Here is a 16,530-nt window from a genome sequence, read left to right on the forward strand (position 1 = left end):
TATAGCTCCACTGGTTTAAGGAAATCAAGGACGTAAAGGAAGAACCTGTAAAACTGAAAGCAAGTCTTTTTTTCCTAGCTCTGCTGGTAGAAGAAAATGGTTAGTGTCTCCCTACACATCAGGGAACAAAAGCTGTAACAGGTATGGTACTACCACAATAAAGTCATCTAGTCTTGAAAGAGTTCTATTTATTATTTTACTTTTTTACCTAATGTAGAGACAAAACCTAACAGCTCTTCTTCCACTGAGTAAAGTACTCTTAGCTTTGGTACCCTGGCAGACAGGCTTTCTGAAAAGTAGCCAGCTAGTCAGTTACTGTCTTTTGCCATGAGCCTAAATCATATAGTTTTGAAAGGGCTTGAGTTTAGAAAAGAACTTTTAGTAACACTCTATTAATTTTGTAAATTAAAAATGTAAAATTGAACAAATAGAAGTCCAGTACGGGACTGACAAGGAAGCACTCTTTAAACAGAAACATTCTTCAATCCAATACTGGGAAAGAGAGTAAGAAGATAGATTCATTTGCAATTGACCTGCAGTAGCAAAGTCATTCACTTTCCAAATAGGATTAAACCTGTTTTATCAGCCATGACATGTGAAAGGATCATGGTTATAAATTCCATTTGTATATGTAATGAATGTAATGAATTGAAAGTGTCTGAGTTTGCAAGCAGCACTCACTGTTGATGGACAGCTAGATTCATGCAGTGTTTTAACACTAAAATTAGTTTCCACAAAGTACAAACTACAGAAAAGGTGGCAGCAGTGACAGATCTTCAAGCATTTAAAAATTGACTTTATTGTTAGATGGGAGCTGAATAAAACTAGAAATAAATACTGTTTATGATCCTGTTATGTAGATAACTTTATGCATGCTTGAGTGAGGGTGAACATGAATCTTGGAAAACGGCATTTTTTTATTTTTCTGAGCTGTATTTCAACAACAAAAAATACTGTTACTGAAATGAGGAAAAATCAAACTTCTCTATGATATCGCTTGTAAGATGTAAGAAAATGGGATTGTGTTGAAGGATACTTCATTCAAATTGATTTCCATGTGCATCAGCATGACTCCAGTGCCATGAAACCATATTGGTGTATGTATTTTGGAAATTGAGATAAAAGCTACATTCTGTGGTTAATCACTTTAACTCAGTCTTGCATCAGGATCATGAGACATTTATCCTTTGATGCTTGTGGAGCTAAATGTAGTTTCCAAACCCATTTTCACCACTTTTTTTTGTTTGCTATGCACAGTTTTATGCACATTTGAAGTGTGCCAAGAAAAAAAAATCTCAGTGGGTGAAAGTGGGAATTGTTTGGGAATAATTTGAGTCTCCTTTTAATTGATAAGTTACCCATCTGAAAGCTGTCCAAAATTAAAAAAAAAAAAAAAAAAAAAAAAAGCTTGAGCTGAATAGAGGAATGAAAATATGATGGCTTCTTAAATTACCACAAAGTTAACATATAATTAGTTTGCTAATTTTAATTACAGTCTTAAAAAATGTGCTGAAAAATGCTCAAAGGGGAGAAGCAGCCAGGTGCCAGCCATGATTAGCCAAGGTTATGGCAATTACCAAGTCTCTATTAAACGTGTTACCGAAATTTGAGAAACCCCTTTCTAAAAACAGCATATTTCTTCAAACTCAGCAGGGTGTTCATCATGCTGTATCTTTCCATTGCTACAGACTTGATGTCATTTGCCTTACTCTTTTCCAGCTAAGGGTTTTATTGCAGCTGAAACGTGGACTGCTTTTTCTGTTTGTCACACACTGTTACACTTCTACTAGGTATTTATTTTGATCGTATAAACGAAAGAGATTAACAAGTGTTTGTGAAGTGTTCTGAGCACCTTCAGTTCCAGATAGCTGCCAATATTGCAGCTGAATGCTGGAAACACAAATCCTGAAGAAAATGCTTTTTCTTTCCAAGGTGTCCTGGCACATGCAGTTTGTAAAGCAGGAATATTGCTGAAACTGCCTTCTCAGTAGACAACCTCTTCTGCAATGCTTTAAATGCACAGACAAATGTAATTTCTAAGTTAAAAAAGCAAACAAAAATCCCCAACACAAACAAAAAATCAAACAAGGAGCGATGTCTGCTTTGCGCTTTCAAATTATGGTGTAAAAGAATGTCTTGTCTGTAACAGATTACATTATGTATTGTTGTTATTTTTTATTGTTGTTATGTGAGTCATGTTTTAAATGTCTGTTGTTTGGAACTGTAATAAACCTTGATCCATTTATTTATTTATTTATTTTCCATTTAAATTAAATCTTTTAAAAAACTCCTAACCAATAAGATTTTTTAAAAAACAAACCTACAGTATTGGTGTCAAAGGAAATTAATTTCCTGGCTGGCTTGTGTTTTTCTCTGAGGCAGATATTGATGAGTGTGCAGAGGGGATCATTGAGTGTCACAACCATTCACGCTGTGTTAACCTCCCAGGGTGGTACCACTGTGAGTGCAGAAGCGGTTTCCATGACAATGGAAGCTATTCTCCTTCTGGGGAGTCCTGTGTTGGTAAGCAATGATCAGTAGAGCCTTTTTTTTCCCTCCTTGTGCATGGTGTTTTCAAGAGACTGTCGAGTTCCTGAGCAGTGGCTGTGTTTCAGGCCAGAATGGGGCACAGTGAGGATGTCTCTCTGTCCGCATCCCCAGCCATGCAGGGTGCTGGGCCTGGCACCTCACAGTCATGAGGGGTTCCCACAGGAGGGAGATCTGAAGGATGACCTACTGCACTGCTCCGTTTATCAGAGCAAGTGGTTGTAAAACCTGAAGTGAAGGTGGGCTTGCTGGGGAGCATAATTGGCCACAGAAGGGGAAGAGGTAGTCTTCCAATTTCAGGTTTCAACAGAGTGATAGAAGAATATATCTGTGGTATGTGTGTGTTGCTTTAGTTTGCTTGTTTTCCATTTTTCAGCATCTTCATAATTTAATTTTTAGAATTATACAAATAACATCAAATTCTCTATGCACCATATTTGCAGAATAAAGTCCCAAGAGCAAGAATAGAGAGGGACTTTTAATGGGTGCAGAGGAGTTTGTCAATTGTTTCTATGGGAGGACAAAGGATGAGGCTCCATGAGGAGTTAATGCTGGCTCCTGCAGTCTATGTACCCTCACTGGCTATAGGACTCTGGTTCCATTACAGAAAGTAAGCAGCAATAAAACTATTGTGAAGATGGTAATTCTGCCTTACCCCTGCCTTACCATTTTTCCACATTTTCAGTTATTTGCCTTATACATAATTCCTATGTGGCATTTTATCAGGTGAGTTTCAAACTCTTTAGAAGGGATCCCATTTTAACTTCTGTAAAGATACAGATCAGTTGGCTCCTAGTGTTATGTCCTTTCTTTGGAATTTCAGTTACTTCATGTCTTGTCAGTTACTTGAGTTTTCTATAAAAGCTTTTCTTCTCCTTTTGGTTTTTGTTTTTATATGTGGTAAATTTCATTTATCATGTCCATAACTTCAAAGGGTGTTCTCTATGATTTAAAGTCTACCATTAAAATAACGATTTGTAACAAAAATGTATAAATATGTACTTGTAAAAAACATACCCATCTTTTATGAATTCTGGCTATTAGAAGTCCTTGGGATAAGATAGTATCATAATTTTAAAATGCAGAGGAACTAGAATGATTTTCAAAGCAATATTTTGTAGATTGTCCAGCTAGGTTATCTTTTTATACATTGTCCTAAGTTGATGGGGAGCTCAATAAAATCATAGCAGTGAACTTCTGCAGAGGGTATCTGTGTAAAAAAATGGCAAAATTTACACCATTTCATGATTCCATAGATAAAATAGATGAAAGTCATGTAATTCTAAACAAATTCTCAGCTGTTAAGAGTTCTCCTCTGGTTTATTTGAATGTTGTAAAATGAGTAATGAATGGAGAAATGTTGAAAATGCCTTCTTTATGAGAGGTCAAAGCAACATGACATAACCTGAAAAAGCCCTGAGGCAACTGGGGGTAAGAGGTATTTTTATAATTTCTGGTGCTTACTTGTACCACTCTTACGGGGAGCCCCATCCCTCCTACCTCCTGTAGCTGATTTGGGAAGCAGAAGATCAAGAGCCAAGCTGATGTCAGAAGACAGATACATAGGCAAGACTATGGAACCCCCAGGTAGGCTGTGTGCTGGCAAGGTCAGTATTGCTTGCACTGAATCACTGTTGAAGGGTTGGGCACTGCAAAAAGAAGCCCCAAATGTTCTGTGTTCTGATGGAGACTGGAGGAATGATTCCATGAAAACACACTGCCCTCCTTTTGACCTGTACTGCATGCTGGAAGTTGGTGAGATGAGGTGCTTATCTTGCCATATGCAAGTTGTAAACTGAATGTGAAATTAGTGGGGTTATTTTAATGAAATAGCTTCTCCGAACCATCTGCTTCAGGGTACCAGTGAGGAAGAGAAATACACCAGTTTGCTTCACCAGTATAATGAAATATAATAATTAAAAATTAATTGGAAGATTCTCCTAACCCATACTGACAAATTTCAAACCATGATGCTTATTTTAAAATGCAATTAAGAATTGGTAAAACAACAGAGAGAGAACAGTGCACATTATAGCTAATAAATCACATCGCAGAGCTTGTTTGCATGATGGAGCATTTAGAGTCAGAACCTGTGTCTTTCACTGTCTTTCAGATAAAAGCGGGTTCATCTGCTTAGCAACAGTAATTTTTCCTGGTGTATTGCATACTGAATTTGTTTACATGTGGTGGGTATGAGCCATTTTCTTTCAGTGTGTTTTGAAACCTTTCTTCTTCCTCCCTGAAGGACTTGAAGAACAATAAATAGGCTAAAACCTTAAGTAAAATAAGATTAAACCCTTTCCTACAAAATAATAACAATAAATATTACTGCTAACAATAATAATAAAGAAAAGAAGATCACAAGACAGTGGGAAGGAGTACTCATCTCTGACAGATTGCCCAAAGGCCCAGGCAGCCAGTTGCTTTTGCTGGATACATTTATGTACATATTGGTTAACCCCTTTTCCTCCATATTCATGTAGGTGTTATGGAGCTGAGTCATGCTTGCACTATCTCTGCAGTGCTTGCATTAAGAAAAGTTTGCCTTAACATTAAGAAATTAGCATCTATTTGAGAAGTGTGATACCTCAGTGCTTCTAAAAGCTATATTCTCGTTGACAAAGAGAAAACAGTGAAGTTTGTCACCTGGTGAGGGACAATTGTGTAAATCAGCAGATGTGGCACAGAAGGTCATAATATTGTACCAGAGCTTGGATAATAAGGATGTGTAGCTTAGCCAGGCTCCTTCAAGTTTGAGAAAATTATTTTATTGCTCAAAATATCAACCAAACACAGCTTTTATCAGGGATGTCAGCTTCATGTAGTGATGGTGAGCAGGCTCAAATTAAGAGAATGTAATTTGATTTCCCACAGTAGTGTTTTTATGAGCCTCTGGTCTTTCACAATGTGTTATTAAGAATACTGCTTGCAGACAAAAGACAATTGCTGTACAAAGTTGCTACCAAAGTTTGCTTAGCAATTAAAACCTGTAGGCTACAGCTGCTGTGTTGTTTGTTTGTTTGGTTTTTTAAAAAAGTTGTAATAGGAGCTTTGCTGCAATCTGATTTAAAGAAACAATAATAGTGCAGAGAGAATGATGAACTGTCATGTGATACAGTATTTATGACTATCTACTGATAAAAAAAGCCCAAAGCAAATGATATGTTTCAATCTCCATCTCTAAGTGAGATGCTTCCAGTCTGTAGAGTGCTGTTCAGATCCTGGAGTGCAGACTTACTGATTCTATTTTTTTCATAATGATTTGTGTTTCTTGGTCCCTACACTGCGACTTGCATGCACAGAATGAACAACAGCCAAAGCAGCAGTGCCTGTCAGGTTTTGTTTATTTTCTTTTTTCTTTAAGAACCACTAAAAGTTTTGTAGGGAAGCTTAACATGGATCCTCCTTCCACCAAATCTTCATAGGATTCACCGTTTATTTCAGCCTGAAAGCTAGTGTAGCTAGACCTCATCGCAGGATTAGAGTTTCTGGTTTGGGGAAATGAGAGCTGGAAAAAGGTAGGACTCAGGAACTCATGAAAGAAAACTCCATAGGTATTAGTCCCCCACAAAAGTTGGATGCATCAGTGCTTACAGGTCAAATCTGAATGGACTTTAAATCCGTTCCTTTCATATATTCCATGGTATGCTACTGTGGTGTCTCTTATCTAGATTAGAAAGTAAAAGCAAAGGAGGTTTATTTTTCCCCCTTTTTGTGTGACACAAAAAGGAAAACCCATCCTTTGAAAATCTTCCCATACACCTGAGAATTACTTTCCAATCTGTTGGTAGGGAAATGCTATGTAGGCAGAAAGGTTTCCATGTGGTATAGAGTATGCAAGCCCAACTAGAACCTGCTATTTTACAACTTTCTTCCATTCTGCTCATAGAATTTCTTAAAGTTTACAGTGTCAGAGTTGGTGTTTGGATTTCATCCTGTAAAATGAAAGTTATCTTACTTTCCATCTAGTAAGTTCTAATTTTTGTATTCTGACAGAAAATTGTGTTACATGTCTTCAAGGTAATTGTGTTTAGTCATTTCTATATTTTTAGAAAGCTTTAGTAAATTCTTTCTTCAGAATCTAATTTACTATGCACTGTTTTTTAATAGACTGTTATAATCTCTATAGAATGTAAGTACCATCATAAAATATTTTCTAGCTAAAAATTATTCTATTTGGTGATACTTTTTCAAAGACAACTCCGAACTACTTTGATTCAGAAAGAAGGCAAAAACCATTAAGTGACAAGTTGCCTGTGAAAAATGATTTGTCAAAACAGTGTTTAGTTAAGTTGTACATACATTGGTTTGGGAGCCCAGCATATATTTTTTGTATTAATAATATACTGTATTGTTTAATGTACCATAACAGTTAAAATTAGAACATTAGTAGGGTTCTTTCTTCTGCAACAGCTTATCATGATAATACAGAGCGCCACACTGCATGGCTTGCTTGCACACATTTATTAAGGTGCTATGGAAAAGTCTTACAATTAAAAATTACAATTAAATAGCCTTGAAAACTAAGAAATTAAGTAGCTAGGGATTGATTTAAAATTTCAATGAAACCAAGTTAATGAACTTGCGTTGATATGTACAGTCATGCTTGTCTTCTACCTGATTCAAATGCAGTGGTCATGGGACATCATAATATCTGAGGCAAATTACTTCTCATTACAGCCAAAAAGGATGGAAATTACATCTCAGGGAATTATTTGCTTCCATTTTGATTCTGTTTTCTTGTCTGCCCACATTACTGAGCTATCCATGTACTTTGAGAGTATATTAGAAATGAGTACATCTTGGGTGGTTTGATTTCTTTCTTCTTTTCATTCACAAAATGTGACTGATTCCTGAAATGTGTATGGTCAGATACCTATGGTTGTGCATTTGTTTATAGAAGCACTGACTGGAGAGTTTGAAGAGTTAAGATCTTGATTAGTTGTGAGAAGGCTGACGTGCCTTGGCAGCAGTTCCTTTGCTGCTGGCTGTGTTGTTGATAGAAAATTGCATGAAGCTTTGCAGTACAAGCAAGTTTCTGCTCACTATGGGTGTTTCCACTATATCCCCACTTCTCCTTGAAAAGGAACTGTCTGGAGAGGGGAAGGAAAACTCTGCCACTTTTATTTAGGTTAATTAGTAGTTTTGCCACAGAGAATCTCAGTATAATGAATAAAATTGCAAAATCCTATTCCAGGTGTGAAAATAAGATTATTTCCATAGGTTGATAGGATACATGAAAGAATTAATCCGTCCAAACGTAAAGACAGTTTTGTTCTTGTCCTTTCCATATAGGGAAAGAATACAGAGTCTCCTTGCTTTTTCCAGTGTTCTTCAAAGTTGCTTGATTTATAAATTAATATTTTATCTCCCTCCTGCTTTGTGTAATTATAATGGGAAATGACATTTGTGTGCTGTTTTGCCTTTCCCATTCTTAAATATTCCAGTTTTGGGCCTGCATCTTCTGAGAACAGTTGTGGGAAAGCAAATGAAACCTGATGGGATGCGGCAAATTTGAGCCAAGCAAGGATTTGAAAACTACAAAAATAAGCTAAATGCAAAAGTCTCATAATAGTTTTCACATTCACTAAATTATTGTTTTGGACAACTGAACTAGGCTAATTTTTCAAGACCTAAGTTGACACATTGATTCCAGTTGCTAAAGAGAAATTTCACACTAAATACAAGTATTTTCTTTCATTCTTTGCATAGCCACCTACATGCTGATCTTACACTGATATGGCCATTTGATCTTCATTAAAATGAAATACTTTCTGTACCTAACTGAGAGCTAATAATGTGGGAGCATTTGGCTGGGATTTTTTTTTCCTTCCCCACCCCTCCAATCTGGTTAAAGGCTGAAGGAGTGACAGGGACAAAAACATGTTATGCTTATAACATTTTTCCCTCACATTGGGAACAATGTCTGTTTGTTCTGACTTTAGGAAATGTAATCAATGATGACAGTACAACTGCCGAAGGGATAGTCTCAGAAAATTAGTTCTGTTAAAATTTCAACTGCAAATGAGTGCAGTGTCCACACCTTTTATATCTGTTTAATGACTAAAACTGTTAAATAATAAATGTCATAAAAGAATAACAAACTATTATTTGCATAAAGAACCAAAAAGCTGCGTAGCAATTAGGAATTTATGTTCATGCTTTGCTTGATTCTTGTCAAGAATCTCCCATTTACCAGTTCAGGCTGCTCTTAATGTTTATGTGTGCTAAATGGAGAAAAGCAGTAGAGGTCCATAAATTGGGGGTTCTTCCCTTCTGCATACACATAGGAGATTAAGTTGGCTTTGTGTGAACATGTCTGTACTACTGAGAACATAAAAAATGTTAGTTTCTATTATTGCTAACATCTGGCTTTCCATAAATCTGTTAAATTACATGGAAACAGAATTAGATTTCAGTGTCATAAGTAAAGTAATTAAATGCAACTTTGTAGGCAATATGGCTTTATATTCATCTGTGAAATCCTTAGTTTTGAACTGTGAAAGCTACCTTTTTAATCTGCACTCTTATTCTACTACATCCTATACAGATTATAGTCAAGGAGCTCTTAATGGGGTAGGGAAGACAATATTGATGATGCTTGTTGAAACTACCAAAGGCAAAGTGAATGCTTCATTTATACCTTTGTTTTCAACAAAAAATACAAGTTGAAGTCTATTGAAAGGAAAATGGGATATCTTTAAGAACTTTTTAAGTTTTACAGTAGCTATTTGGGTATAATTAATTTGATACCAGTTTGTTCTATTCATGTCAGTCTTCATGCTTTTTACTTCCTGCAGCACTCTAGCACTTGTTAAACAATGAAGAGCAAGTTTTAATTTATCTTAGTGCTGTACCTTTTTCACCACCCTGAGTAAATATTTCAAGTACTCAGTTATGGCTAAGTTGTGCTCTAGAGGACTGATGTTCTTTTCTGGCAATTAAGATTTTAAGGACAGCAAAATGCACCATTTTTAGGCAAGTCTGGATGATGAGCAATTGAATCATGATGTCAGGCCACTGGGGACATTTCTTGCCTAGGACTGGCCCACAGGTTGGTGCAGGACTGAAGCCCTGGGAAGGCAGTGAAATTGCCGCCACCTTCCCTCTGGGTCTATAAGCACAACAAGGAACAATCATTTTCTGGCAGCCCAAAGCTTTGACTCAGTTGTGCAGACTGATTTTTGCATTTAATCAAATCCAACTGCATGACCATATTTCCACTTGTTCCTGGAATATTTATGAATTGAAATCAGGAATTGCATTATCCAGACCAGACTGAATGTAGCGATTTGATTGTTATAAAGAGTTTCCTTCAGCAGAATAAGAGAATTCTTATTCTTTTTAAGATAGGACATTTTGAGGTGATGACTCATGGACCTGTGGCACTTGTCCAAAAAGTAAGGCCACTGGACATCACATCCCACCTAAATTAGACTTTAGGTAACTTTTGTCTGTAAATTCTCTTGACTTTGTTGGTTTAGAGAGAAGTTAAAAGTACTGTTGGGTAATACTGAACAGTTAAAATTTCACCCTAGCAATAAGGTAATTTCAAATTATAAGTATGGTGGTTCTTCCTTGTAATTTCTGAATTCATCTAATACTGTTCTGGAACTATCATGATAGAAACCACCACATGCTTCTAAAGGATTTTCTTTTCTACCCTTCCTTCCACTGTTGATTACAGTTTTCCTTGTTCATGTTGGAACAAAAAAGACCCAGCAGTTTACCTGTATTTCAGCTGCACAGTTTGTCATTATATTAAGAAAAGCCCAAAGTTATTTTCTGAAAAAAACCACCAATTTTTAACAATGTGCTTAAAAATATAATAGCTTTCATTGCAAGAAAAAGAGCACTGCATGAACTCCCTAGATAAATTCATATTGCATAATTATATTTTACCCTTCAAAAACAAATTAATTGGGATATTGTTATTGGCTTTTCTCTGGTGTGTAGTGATTTTCTGTTCTCATCTATTATTCGTGTCACTGCTAAGCCATACTGCATAGCTTTAAGAATATTTTTTGTGTATCAGGTGCCTTTGAGTTATTTTTATTTCCTTTTTTTTCTTTTTCTGATTCACTTTTACCTTCCAGCAATGGGAAAAGGATGCAACTGACTGCTTTTCGTATGGGGAATGTTACTTGTATTAAGAAATTATGAAGAATAATGCACTTCTGTTTTGATGTAAAACCCAGAAAGAGAGTGGTCTAGTTAACAGAAAGTCACTCTGCTTGCTAGTTTCCAGTCACTGGGAAATGAGTATGCACCCTTATATGAAGGTTCAATTAGTCATTCATATATGGTTCCACTAAGGTACCTCAGATTCAGCATTTGCAATTCAGCCTGATGGAGATAGTTTAAGAATTCTTTGTAGAATCAAAATAAATGCTGAAGAATAACCTAAAAACCATCAGTGCTTAAAGTCTACCAAGTAAATATGGAAGATATAGAAAGGAATTCATCCTCATCCACCAGCAAGGCAGAATAAGCAATAATTTCTTAATGCAGAAATAAAACTTGCCTCATGAAAAATGTGCCCAAATCTTTTATAAATCTTCTATTTTGCAGATATCGATGAGTGTGCCTTAAAGATCCACACCTGCTGGAATGATTCAGCCTGTGTGAACCTGGCAGGAGGGTTTGACTGCCTTTGTCCATCTGGGCCATCTTGCACTGGAGATTGTCCCCATGAAGGTGGCTTCAAGCGGAACGGGCAGGTGTGGACCCTGAGAGAGGATAGATGCTCCGTTTGTTCCTGCAAGGTGAGATTCCGCTGGCCTGGAGTTCAGGAGTCCTTTAATTCTCTGGGCTCATGTGAGAAACCCAATATTGCAGTGCTACTATTGCTGGCAAAAATATTAGCTTAAGCCCAAGGCACTGAAGCAAAAGGAAAGCTGCACTGTGTACACTGAAGCTGGGATGGAGATACTCTTCTGGGAAGGCATTTATTTTCTTAATTTGCACAATCACACACATAACTGAATAATGGCTAACCCTGCCGAACTTCTACCATGTCAGACTGTGGACTACAGCATTTCAGAGTGTGCCTTGAAGAGGGTCTTGCATTACCCTTTAACGCAATGTGCAGGTTCCAACACACTGGAAATGCTGAAAACTGATTTTAATTTCTCTTTCATATGAATATGCATCTCACAGCACTGTAGTCAGCCCACTTCCTGTTGGCTGTGTTTTCCTCTGCTTGGAATACATTTCTTGTATTAACTGGGGGAGAAGAAGGGTCTGAGCAGGTGTCAAAGGTCAGAAGAGAACAACATGTCACCCTGAAAATCAGACCTTTCGATATTGCTTTCATAATTTCTAGCCACTTTCCCAGGAAAGTAACTATAAACATAGGTGTTTATGCATTCCATTAAAGATATGCCTTTTAATGGACATCCCTTACGGCTAGTGTGGTTGGGAAAGTGCTAACCGGACTATCCAATCCCTTATTGTTGTTGAAAACCTATAAATACTGAAAGAACAAATAAACTTCTCTTCTTTTTTCACCACACTTCGAGCTGCATCCGTGTAAATCATTTTGTGTCTGACAGTAACAGCAACAGACAGTTATTTTCCTCAAAGTGAATAAAGGTGAAGGCCAGCTTTTTCCTTAGCTTTTTCCTTAGTTGTGTTGGTGGGTCTCCCACTTGAGCAGTGAAGCTCTCTCTGCTTATTTGGAAAATCCAGGTCTGGTATCAGTGGATGTTCCTTAAATAGTTAACATTTAGATCAGGGTGGGGGCTTTTTGTTGTTTGTTTGTCCTGGGCTGACTTATGATGCTGGTATCCCCAGTCACCTGTTCTGTTTATGTTATATATTAAATTCTACACCTTTAAGATTGGTTCCAAGAGTGAAGTGGGGGGAAGAAGAAATGTGCAGTTTGTTTGCAGAAACTGCACTCACTCCCTTCTGCTTCTCTGGACTGTGTTTTCTGCAGCACGGACAGACAGTGGGACAGACCTTTCCTTTGCTTTTAGTTAGTTTTTAGCTAGCTGAAGCAGAGAAGTTCCCCAGACTGTATTTTTTTTCTTTTTCCTTGAACCTGTTCAAACCTGCTTTGGACTGAAAACCCAGACAAACCCTGTGGCCTACCAGGGCCTAGGCCTCGGCACTTTCCAGCACCAGAGGGACTGATAAGAACCTGAGAGAGCCGTGCTACACTCCATGAAAATTACTTTTTTGGATTTGCCATCTCATCAAACAGCGAAAGGCTTTATTGTTTAATATTATTCAATTTCTGTTAAATAAACAGTTTTTTCCACTTTTCTCCAAAAAAATCTTTTTCTCGAACCAGTTGGAGGAAGGGCTGCTTGAATTTGCTTTCTGGTGGGACCCCATTTGGAGGTTTTCTCCCAAATTTTCCCTATACCAGGACAGTGCTTTTGTTTGCTTTTTTTCCCCCTGGAAATTACCTTTTTTTTTTCTTTGTATGGTAACCGAGTTAGAATATTAGTTCTGCTTTTCTGATTTTCACTAGTTAACAGAGGAATGCTGTCTTTGAAATTAGAAGAATTTTAGAAACACAGTAATCTGAGAAGTGGTTGGTCTTTTATGATCACTTTGACCTGATTTGTTCATAGTATGGATGAAGTTGTCCAAAGGCACAGCAGAGAACTATAGGCCCATATATGAGTTCAGGTAAAATTAGGTTTTGGCCTCTGCGAGAAGCTGAAGTTGACCATGGGAATTGGCCTGTCAGTCTCCATATCTCAATGCTTGGGAGCCAGAGAAGCATGAGGGGGTTTGAATGGGAAAGAGGTATTTTGAAGTTGCAAAGAAGCTGAAAGTCTCATCCTTTCTGTTTTGCTGTGGTGTAGCAGAAGGGAAAATGAAGATGTAAGAGTGAATACAACCTAAAAAGTACACTGCTGGTTTGGGCTCAGTAGGGAATATGTTCTTGTTAGTTGCTATATTTTTTACTTTAAGCAGCCTCAAGCTCCCTAAAACTCCTCCTTTCAGAAGCTGAAGTGTTCAACTTTACTGAATATATATCAAGCTTTTATTGTAATCTTGCAGAATGGGCAATCTTATGAAAGGATTTCCAGTCAATAGAATAAGCAGTTTTATACATGTGAAGACATCTGGTCTGCCTTTGTAGAATTATTAGTATTCACATTTTAGATTGCTTGCAATTTATTTGCCATATCTCATTGCATGTATTTCTTATGTTGAATATTCTTACTAGTATATGAAAATAAAGAAATTATTAACTAGTACATAGTTTCAACTGAGCCTGACACTGTTGTTATGACTCTTTCTATGTCTTCCTTGCTTCACTTTTTCCCTCTGTGAATTAACATTTGCATTTAATTCCATTCCAGTAGCTGACTGTTTCAACACCAAATTCTTGTCTATAGAACACAGAAAATAGGAAGAGCTCCTTACATATCACATCTCAGGCAAAATGTAGTCTTCACTCAGTGTTTAATGAAATACATTTTTATACATCCTGATAGCTTCCAGTACACCAGACTACTTCTCAAATCTCTCCCTTTCATGCAGTTCCATGGAGAACTGGCCCTGCTTGATCTTTTGCAGTCTGCTCAGTTTGCAGTGGGGAAAAGAGCAGAATGTAACTAAACCATTCTTTATACTACTTACTCAAACTTTGCAATGATCCTACTTACTTGTTTTATCTAGGAGGCAAATCAGCATTTCAGTTTTGAAATAAAACTGTCTTTTCTTTTGCTATAACTATTCTGTCAAAGGACAGGTGGATATATTTTATGCACTGGCTGAAACACATAGTTACCATCTTTAAAATATTTTTACTTAAAATCTGGTGCAAAAGAAATTAAATATATTAAACTTACTTAATGAACTTCAAACCTATTTGTGAAGAAGAATGCTGTGGAATATAGGAAATTATATCACTTCTTTTATATAATGAAGCAAAGTGTCATTATTGAAGCACAGGCTATTTCAGTGTTTCACTGGACCTAGTGTCTTCAAACCATTCTTGTTCATCTAAATGTACATAAAGTTTACAAAATCATCAGTTCTCAAAACTATAAATTAACATTGTTCCTTAAGTATATTTGGCATGCCTTGTATAAGCTTCTTTCTGAACTGTTGTGGATTTAATATGCCATCAGATTTAAGGCTGGTAGAATTTGGAGTAGGAAGCTATTGTGCTCTCATGAAATAAGCCAAGCCTGGCTGTGCAGTCTGGCTATGTCTGGGCTTTCGAGTTTGTCATCGAAAGGCTAAGACAACCTTCCCTTCCCTGTATTAAAAAGGCCTGGGAGATACACGCAGCACTGGGAGCAGGAGGATCTACCAAGCTGATGTGTGTTCCTGAGGATGAGAACCATTTGGTGGTTTGGTTTTTGCATGGTCTGATTTTTTTTCCAAACTGGCTTTGTGGCTTTGTGAAAACAGCAATTCTCTTGTGTGTCAGTTTTTTCTTTGATGAGAACAATTTTATGTTCATACCTCTGATGCTTTTGAAGAATGTAGAACTGATTCAGTGAGGAAAGTGGGAAGGAAGAGGTAGTAAGAAGATGTTATATGTTATTACTCACCTAAAGAAAATAAAGTTTTCTATATATATTTCTCAATTTTGTATGTATTTCTCAGGGCTACTGCTGAGCTGCAAAGATGCACATGAGATAGTGTAGCTTATGAGGCTTATGAGGCACAAAACACAGATGCTTAGAGACAATACAGAGTAGCAGTGTATTATGATTACCAAAAATTCTCTGGTAAAATCATCAGGTCTTTTCAGTGTTCTGAAATGTGGAAAGTAAAGGCAGCAAAGAAAATGCTCATAGAATTATGTCACCAGCCAAAAGGGCGATTTTGAAGACTGATCTTGAAAGCTTAGAAAGTGAATTGCATTTAAGCAGATGGGCTGTTGTTAGCCATTTTTAATCAGCACAGAAGAGGAGAGAGAGTGCCATGGCTGAGTTTCCCTGGATTCCTGTCACAGCCATACATGCCTGGAGCTGGTCATCCTGACACAGCTGCTGGGCTAAGCTGGCTTTTAATGTGCAGCTGGACCTGGCCAAACTCATGGCTAAGGAAATGGGCTGCTACCATTCTTCCTTGTGATTTACTCAGACTGCCGAGTAAGGAGATAAAGTTTGTTTATCCTCCTCCCACAGCTGAAGTGGCAATCTAGCCACTAGTACAAAATACTTACCTGAGTTTCATACAACATTGAACAGAGCTTGTAGAGTAATATATGCCCTGCAGTTGGCAAAAGCAGTTCAGATCCGTGTTAACCTGGCATTTTTCTACTTTCTCGTAATTTTGTGTTGTCTTCAGCTTTGCTTGTTAGGCATAAGAAATAATGATAATTATTTTTACAACAGCAATGAATACTCTAATCCATTCAAAACTATGATGGAATGCAGCAGTGACACTGAATTGATATGGCGTTGTGATTCCCTGATGCTGCTTTTGTACATGTTGCATTGTGGACAAGATTGGCTTTGCTTTAAAACAGGAACCAAACCCTGGTTCCTACATCAGATCATAAGCAGTCATCCCCCCTGCTACAAGTTGAGCAACCTCAACCTGCTTTAGTGGAAGGTGTCTCTGCCTATGGCGGGGGGGTTAGAAAAAGAAGAGCTTTAGTGTTCCTTCCAACCCAAACCATTCTGTGATCCTTTGCTGTGCTTCTGGCTTTTTTGTCTGCCTGTGGAAAAGACATCCTGGGCTTCACTCACTCTTACTAGAAATAAGTTTTTTCAAGGATCAGGGGAAATAAATTCCCTTGCATTGAAAGGTGTTCCTATATTTGGTGGCAATGAAATTTTCTTCCTTACATCAGATAACAGACTCAAAACAAAGTTCCCACGTGGCTAGGAAAAACTTCAATGAAATGAATAGAGTTGCTTTAGGAGTTGCATAGTTGTGATCCAAAGCAGAATATAGCTTTATCCAGGCCCTCTGTAATACATGCACTGAATTATAATGAATTGATGATAAGTTCTTTTTATCTTTAAGCTGGTGTGTTGTAGATCCAGATGTGGA

The 16,530-nt window shown here is 37.3% G+C and overlaps 1 protein-coding gene across 6 annotated transcripts in view; it reads left to right on the forward strand.

The window, feature by feature from the left end:
* The window catches only part of NELL1 (neural EGFL like 1), a 317,342-nt gene that overhangs the window by 295,136 nt on the left and 5,676 nt on the right, over positions 1–16,530 (forward strand). For 3 of the 6 annotated variants that reach the window (XM_058828276.1, XM_058828281.1, XM_058828290.1), the window contains 2 exons: positions 2,383–2,523; positions 11,119–11,312. In XM_058828276.1, coding sequence (XP_058684259.1) covers positions 2,383–2,523; positions 11,119–11,312 — 335 coding nt within the window. The remainder of the gene's footprint in view (positions 1–2,382; positions 2,524–11,118; positions 11,313–16,530) is intronic. The other 3 variants (XM_058828293.1, XM_058828294.1, XM_058828295.1) reach the window with 1 other exon arrangement.

Source organism: Poecile atricapillus, chromosome 1 (assembly GCF_030490865.1).
Source record: "Poecile atricapillus isolate bPoeAtr1 chromosome 1, bPoeAtr1.hap1, whole genome shotgun sequence".
NCBI classification, from domain to species: Eukaryota; Metazoa; Chordata; class Aves; order Passeriformes; family Paridae; genus Poecile; species Poecile atricapillus.